This window comes from Salmo salar, chromosome ssa15, assembly GCF_905237065.1.
Source record: "Salmo salar chromosome ssa15, Ssal_v3.1, whole genome shotgun sequence".
Taxonomy (NCBI): domain Eukaryota; kingdom Metazoa; phylum Chordata; class Actinopteri; order Salmoniformes; family Salmonidae; genus Salmo; species Salmo salar.
In genome coordinates this window covers 75,951,049-75,959,504 of record NC_059456.1, presented here as the reverse complement: position 1 = coordinate 75,959,504, position 8,456 = coordinate 75,951,049, and the positions used below count along the sequence as shown (strand labels likewise).

Genomic DNA, 8,456 nt, shown 5'->3' with positions numbered 1-8,456 from the left:
CTTGTCTTCACCAGTTGATTTATCCGTAGTTTATGTACTTAGCATAGCTTCCCCAGTATATTATATAAGTTATGCATACAATTAGCCAGTTCAACCCTAACAGAACATAGGGCTGAGGGACCACAGGGCTGAGGGACCACAGGGCTGAGGGATAACAGGGTTGAGGGAACACAGGGCCGAGGGAACACAGGGCCGAGGGAACACAGAGCTGAGGGAACATATCTTTGCATGTGTGTGTGTTTTCTTATCAAACTTTTTTCTATGATGTCAACACCACTGTAATCACTGTTGTGTACCAAATGTAAAGACCTAAGAGTAATATGTTTGCATGCTTTTAATAAACCATTTATTTTCAAAGAGATCAAGTTCAACATTTTATTTGAAGTGTTTTAACCTAGTTTACAGGTCTACTGTAGGGATTCTAGTGTGGGAGGCTGATGCGTTAGATATACTTTTATAAAGAATACATGGGGAAGATAAAAATTACAAACAGATCAAAGAAAAAACACGAAAGCCATTGTATGTTGTGTGCAAAAAGCGCGCTCAAAATGTGACGAGACCCCCCACTTTTCCGCCGTAACGGCTACGTTCAGATCACATGGTAGATGCCGCTGCACGGTGACAGTTATGAACAGCAACTGAAGTAGCAGATTGCGATAGGCGAGTTTCTTGATAGGGTGTAACGAACAAATGGGGGTCGAAATTGAAACAATAACCCCTGGCGATGGTAAAATGTTTTTATTCATATCTTCGCTTCAGATTTATGATGGATTTCCGTTCTTTCAAATTAATTAATCATCGTCTTCTCAACCGTTATCCTGTTTTTCTATGCGCTTTTTCTTCCACAGGAAGGACTTTCCCTAAAAAAGGACAGACGTGTGTCGTGCATTATGTTGGTGAGTTTGGGAGATTTTCTGAGACGTATGCATGCACCTCTGCAAATTCCAATCGTTTCTTTGATTCATTCATACTTTTGATAGGCCGCATGTTGTATCAGTAGCCTTGGCGAATGGATGTATTTTTGGCTCAGCCTCCATTGGCTGTGTAGGAATACTATAATTTTTTATTTCAATGGAATTCCATTAGGATGCAATTGCAAGTACAGCTGTAGCTGGCCACCCATCCATGTGTTGCATTACAGCTTTCTGTACATGGAAGCTGCTTCCTTGTATTGGAATGCAGTTATAGGAACGAGAAGTCTCGACCACTTTGTTACGTTGTTGCTGCCTGTCACCATCGGTGGTTATAGTATGGTAAAATAATGTAATGTGTCTGTCATGAATGCCTTCAGACGTCGGCCGCCGCAGAGTTAAATCCGAGACAGACAAGACAGAGACAGACAAGACGTTGAGGGATTTAAACCTTGTCTGATTTCCTGCCTTTGTTGAAGTTGGATAGAACGGATCATCGTTGTCTGGAGTGACTCGTTTCGTTTTAATTGTTTACTAATTAGTTTAATGGTACAATTTAACAAACCCAATAGGATAATAGCTACAGGCGTTGGTTTATTTTTTTGTTCAGTTAGATTGACATTGCTACTTTACATGTTCTCATACGATTGAGACTATTCAATTGGCAGCTGATATTGTAACACAAATGGGATTATGTAATTTTGACATTATACTCGGATTTTTTTTTCTTTCTGCCCACCTCAGACAGCTGCGTGACTATTTCTGAAATCCTTGGAATCCCTTCTACTGACCTGATTAGATCAGTTTGTCAGTCGCATGTACAGGGTTGCACATGTATTTTTTATTTAACTAAATCAAATCAAGTTTTATTTGTCACATGCACATGGTTAGCAGATGTTAATGCGAGGGTAGCGAAATGCTTGTGCTTCTAGTTCCGACCATGCAGTAATATCTAACAAGTAATCTAACAATTTCACAACAACTACCTTATACACACAAGTGTAAAGGAATGAATATGTACATAAAAATATATATGAATGAGCGATGGCCGAACGGCAAAGGCAAGATGCAGTAGATGGTATAGAGTACAGTATATACAGATGAGTAGTGTAGGGTATGTAAGCATTATATAAAGTGGCATAGTTTAAAGTGACACATTTATTACATCCAATTTTTTTATTATTAAAGTGGCTAGAGATTGAGTCAGTATGTTGGCAGCAGCCACTCAATGTTAGTGATGGCTGTTTAACAGTCTGATGGCCTTGAGATAGAAGCTGTTTTTCAGTTTCTCGGTCCCAGCTTTGATGCACCTGTACTGACCTCGCCTTCTGGATGATAGCGGGGTGAACAGGCAGTGGCTCGGGTGGTTATTTACAATGACGGCCTACCCTGGCCAAACCTGGAAGACGCTGAGCCAATTGTGCACCGCCATATGGGACTCCCAATCACGGCCTGATGTGATACAGCCTGGATTTGAACCAGGGACTGTAGTGATGCCTCTTGCACTGAGATGCAGTGCCCAGAGACCGCTGCGCCACTCGGGAGCATGTAATTGCAGGGTACGGTGACATTTGAAAGAAAAGAGAAATTAATAAAAAAAAACATTTACAACTGTAACAATGATAGATGTCCATTGGGGGACAGTATTTGTATGTCTGCTTAAGCTCAAGTTCATTTCGGTTTTAGTACAGGAATTGCACCCCCAGTTCAGTCCTGACGTTATTGCTTTAAAACGTAATAGACAGACCTTCTCTGTTACAGTCTATAAAAATAAATCCTTTCTGCTCTGTTCTCATTTTCTCCTCCTTCCTGGTCAGGCTCCCTGACGGATGGACGCAAGTTTGACTCCTCTCGTGACAATGACAAGCCCTTTAGGTTTAAAATAGGAAAACAGGAAGTGATCCGTGGCTGGGAAGAGGGAGTTGTGCAGGTGGGTGTACTGTGCAGATGTCTCTGGTGTCTGTCTGCCTCTAATTTTAGGAAGTACATGAGAAGGGTTTTGTGTTGAAATGACCACATATCCTTGTAACTGAGAGGTTTCCATTTAGACATACTGTAACACAGAAAATCCAATATGTATATGTATTTGTAATGCAGTCACTTAGTGCCTTCAGAAAGTATTCACACCCCTTAGCTTTTTCCACATTTTATGTTACAAGGTGGGATTAAAATGTATTTAATTGTCATTATCTGTCAATGATCTACACACTACTCTGTCAAAGTGAAAAATGTAGCATTTTGTAAAAAAATAAAACACAATCTTGATTTTACATAAGTATTCAACCCCCTGATATACATATTAGAATCACCTTTGGCAGTGATTACAGCTGTCAGTCTTTCTGGGTAAGTCTAAGAGTTTTGCACACCTGGATTGTACAATATTTGCACATTTTATTATTTTTAAAATGTCAAGATCTGTCAAATTGGTTGTTGATCATTGCTAGACAACCATTTTCAGGTCTTGACATAGATTTTCAATCAAAACTGTAACTCGGCCACTCAGGAACATTCACTGTCTTGGTAAGCAACTCCAGTGTAGATTTGGCCTTGTGTTTTAGGTTATTGTCCTGCTGAAAAGTTAATTAATCTCCCAGTGTCTGGTGGAAAGCGGACCGAACCAGGTTTTCCTCTAGGATTTTGCCTGTGCTTAAAAACTCCCCAGTCCATAACGATTACAATCATACCCATAACATGATGTGGCCACTACTATGCTTGAAAAAAATGGAGAGTGATAGTAATGTATTTGATTTGCCCCAAACATAACAGTTTGTATTCAGGACAAAAAGTGAATTGCTTTGCCAAATATTTTTTGTAGTTTTACTTTAGTGCCTTGTTGCAAACAGGATGCATGTTTTGTCATATTTTTTTTTGTACAGGCTTCATTATTTTTACCCTGTCATTTTAGGATAGTAGTTTGGAGTAACTAGAATGTTGATCCATCCTCAGGAGAACTATTACATCCATTAAAATCGAACTGTTTGTTTTAAAGTCCCCATTTGCCTCATTGTGAAATCCCTGAGGGGTTTCCTTCCTCTCCGGCAACTGAGTTAGGAAGGACGCCTGTATATTTGTAGTGACTGGGTGTACATCCAAAGTGTAATTAATAACTTAACTATGCTCAAAGGGATATTTGTTTGCTTTTTTTAACCATCTACCAATAGGTGCTCTTTGCGAGGCATTGGAAAACCTCCCTGGTCTTTATGTTTGAAATTCACTGCTTGACTGAGGGACCTTACAGATAATTGTATGTGTGGGGTACAGAGATAAGGTAGGCATTCAAAATTCATGATAAACACTTTTACACAGCGACTCCATGCAAATTATGTCACTTGTTAATAAGCAAGTTTTTACTTTTGAACTTATTTAGGCTTGCCATAACAAAGGGGTTGAATACTTATTTCAGGTTTTCATTTTTAATACATTTGTAAACATTTCTAGAAACACAACTCCACTTTGACATTATGGGGTATTGTGTGTGTGGGCTCAGTGACAAAAAAAAATCGTAATCCATTTTAAATTCCGGCGGTAACGCAATGTGGAAAATGTCAAGGGGTGTGAATAGTTTCTGAAGGTACTGTATATGATACCCTCAGTCAAGGCTATCCAGAGGAAACACATTTCAAATTGCTTGATGAATTTAACTGTTCCAGGTACAGCCTTCCATTTCTGTAGGAAGATAGTTTTCATGCATAACAGTGGTGTAAAGTACTTAAGTAAACATACTTGAAAGTACTACTTAAGTAGTTTTTTTGGGGGGGTATCTTTGTTACTATTTATATTTTTGACAACTTCACTTTCTTCATTACATTCCTAAAATAAAAAATAAACGTTTTTTTCCTCCATACATTTGACACCCAAAAGTACTTGTTACATTTTGAATGCTTAGCAGGATAGGAAAATGGTCAAATTCACGCACTCATCAAGAGAACATCCCTCTGATCTGACGGACTCAAACACACATGCTTCGTTTTGTAAATTATATTGGAGTGTGCCCCTGGCTATTTGTAAATAATATAAATAAAATGGTGCTGCCTGGTTTGCTTAATATAAGGAATTTGAAGTGATTTATGTTTTTGATACTCAACTACAGTATATTTTAGCAATTACATTTACTTTTGATACTTAAGTATATTTTAAAACAAATACTTTTACTGGGAGACTAACTTTTACTTGATTCATTTCTATTAAGGTACTTTTACTCAAGTATGACAATTGGGTACTTTTTCCACCACTGATACATAGTGTTATCTGAACAAATGACATGCTTGGTGGGGTCTATAAAACACTGAAGTAGTTTCATGCGCCATGGGGCAGTGCACACAGTCTGCCCTCTGTTTTACAGCCATGTGATGTATAGCTGCAACAGATTTAAAAGGGAGATATGTGCAACAGGAGGGAGAGACTGAGACCTTGCGTACCTTAAAGCATTTAATCTGGGCTTTTGACAGGAAGTTGATTAGGGCAACAGATTCAGACGTACCCTTATTAGTCTTCGTTTTGTGGGCTAGGTATTCTCCCAGCTAATGGCACTCTTCCACAAGAGCCTTTGGCATTTTCATCAGAGTCACCACACTTACAGCATGACAAACACCTCCCACACACAATCTTCTGTTTAGTATTCAAACAGTGAGCATCTGGGCTTGGGTGAATAGCTGCTAAAGTCCGACCAAAAAGTGATGCATAATTAATAAGATTTGAGCAAAAAAGTTGTCAACAGTGTCAATGAATGTTTCTCTCAAAAATGAACCATAGCTTATCTCTGCCTATGTCCTCTCTCCCTGGTTCTGAAGATGAGTGTCGGTCAGAGGGCCAGGCTGACCTGCTCGCCTGACTTTGCTTACGGGGAGAAGGGCCACCCGGGGATCATCCCACCCAACGCCACCCTCCTCTTTGATGTTGAGCTACTAAGCCTTGAATGAAGCATCCCCACTATCTCTTTTCTTTATTTAAAAAAATTGTAAGTACTTTTTGAAGATTTTCAAATTGTTATGTTATTCTCAGTCGAGGTAATAGTACAAATGCATCTAGTATACAGGACTGAACCACGCAAACGTCTGGTATGGTTTTAGCAATGGTTTCAATCTAATTCCTTTCTCCTCTTTGTCTTTGCAGGTCACTTCCTACCTTGGAAACATATAGAGAAGATAGGAGAGTCTACACTTGATTCTATAAGAGGCTTGAGTCTATAGTTTAAACACTTTGGTCAATATTTTATCCATGTATACAAAATCGGTGTTTTTGTCAGTAGCTAGGTTTCCATCCAATTGGTGACAGAGTTTCATGCGAATATTCTAAAATCTACATTTACTCACCAGAGATGTGTGATGACGTAGTGCACATAATTACTGTTGCAGTTAATTTCCCAGATACCATTTTTTTTTTTAAAGAAAAAAATGGGTTTCCATGCATTTTTAACTCTAATGATGTTTTTTTCACAAATGTTGTATTATAGCAAATGTGCCCACTCTGGTATTGGCACATGTGCTCTAGCCAACAGTTCACAGATACAGTGTGGGTATAGCCTACAAAAGAGATAGATTATATGTATATATTTTTCAAACGGCAGCCAAGCATCGATCATCATGTCACCAGAATAAGACCCTCAATATTTATTGAAAGGAGCATCAAGCTAATCACCGTGCACTTTCACCACCCTGTGAAGTTCATTATGACTGATTTTATTTGTAGCCTAATACACTGCATGCTTTCCCGAGTCGTAGTGGGAAGACCACGCAACATATCATCACGTGACTTCGAGATGATAGTTATCAATATTTGCGCATAAAAGCACTTCCATCGCCATTTCTCGCATAATACATTTTACCGACACATAAAGATCCCACCTTGTGTAGCGTATTTTGTTTTGTCGACATTTGGAAAGTTCACAGAAAAATTAACTGTTTCCACCAGGCCTGTGACATTTTCTAACCGACATAAAAAGGTTGGATGGAAACCTGGTTACTTACTCAGTTATTTTTTTCTTTCAATTCACACTCTTAAACACCTATGGGCCATAACCTTAAAAATCTTGATGTTCTTAGTCTTGTGCTTTATTTTGCTTTGTTTCTCAAATTATTGGTTGTGCATGGTTATGAGTAATACAAAATACCAATGAAATATTAACAGCGACATTCATCTGTTTGTAAGAGTACCTATCACTAACATGGAGGGCTGGTGCTTGAGTAAATCTTAATGGGAAAATGCACTCAAACAATATTTTAAAAAAAAAATTTTTTTTTAGTCCATTGTTGATTCAGTCCCAAAAATGTTTTGCATGTCAAGTTTCAAGATATTGGACTTTCAAGAAATAAAGTGTCACCGGCCATATCATGATTATGAAAATGCTTAGATTTGTTTATGAGTGGATTTTCTATTTTTTTAACTGAGGAACAAAATTAAAAGAATATGAAAAGCACATATTTGCATCCACATCTCTCCCAGCTGAAAGTAGAACAAATATGAATTGATTTGGTTTAGTGTAATGTTGAGTGGCGTAAGTGTAGTAAATAAGTGTAGTATTGAGTTGTGGGATACCTAAAATAAGAACTTTTTTGATACATCATTTATCCAGACCTTTCATAGTGATATTCTTTCATTTTGATTGTTCATTTTATTAGAAGCTAGTGAGCGTTCTGCACAGAGGAACTAGTACAGTAGAAAATTGTTGTATCCTATGTGCCTCTCTTTATCAGACACACAACCACAAACTAGCCCGGTCTGCATGTTAATAATATCCTGATCTATAGGTGTTAATGCTTTGCATCTGAATCAGTTTTTCTTTCCAAGTCAAATCTTTAACCCCATTGAGAGCTTTTAAACATATTATTAGTGCAAAGATGGGGGAACTGTATTGATCCAGTTCTCGGGTGCATGCAGTTCGAAGAGAAACCTCTTAGTTTACTTAGCAGTGGATATGATCAATTGCAGCTAGTGCAAGTTAACAAACATGTAACTAGATGGTTATCATCTACAACATTGCAGATGTCATCTGGAGGCTTGAATACCGAGTCAGCGAGGCAAGGTAAAATATCACAAATAGAGCTAGATAAAGACAGAAGTATAATATACTTCTTAAACAGCTATAACCATCAGTCTTGTATGTTTTTCATGGTCATCACTCACTCGCTGTTAAGTTTTCCAAGGTCCCGACATCGGCATTAGCAATTCTCCTAGGGGTTTTTTTACGTCGGGAAAGTGACTTTGATGGTAAACAGAAAATGGCTCTGTAGTATACTCTCATTAGTTGGAGTAGTGATGATGCTTTTCTTAGAAGTGAAATGCCTGAATTTTGGGGTTGTGGAATCGATTGTAACCTCCCCCACCTTATTTTGTTTCTCAACTTGCCATTATATTTTTCAGGTGCCATCTTAATTGGCATCTGAATTACTTATACTGTACCTGTAATGTAAAGTAATTATTTTGTCAGTGTCATTAGTAAGACTGACCACACTGCCTAAATGAAATGCTGTGTTGTTGTAGTCCAGTGACAGAGGCATCCATGTTTTGTATCACATTAAATAAAGCCTGTTGAAATAATGTTAAATT

The 8,456-nt window shown here is 38.1% G+C and overlaps 1 protein-coding gene across 1 annotated transcript; it reads left to right on the top strand.

Moving 5' to 3' along the window:
- The first annotated feature begins 632 nt into the window (after window positions 1–632).
- fkb1a (FK506-binding protein 1A) lies at window positions 633–8,447 on the top strand. The gene is given in 5 exon segments (NM_001140014.1): window positions 633–727; window positions 849–896; window positions 2,729–2,841; window positions 5,702–5,868; window positions 6,024–8,447. Coding segments are annotated over 4 exon segments (327 nt in total). The 5' UTR covers window positions 633–690; the 3' UTR covers window positions 5,831–5,868; window positions 6,024–8,447.
- Window positions 8,448–8,456: the final 9 nt, after the last annotated feature.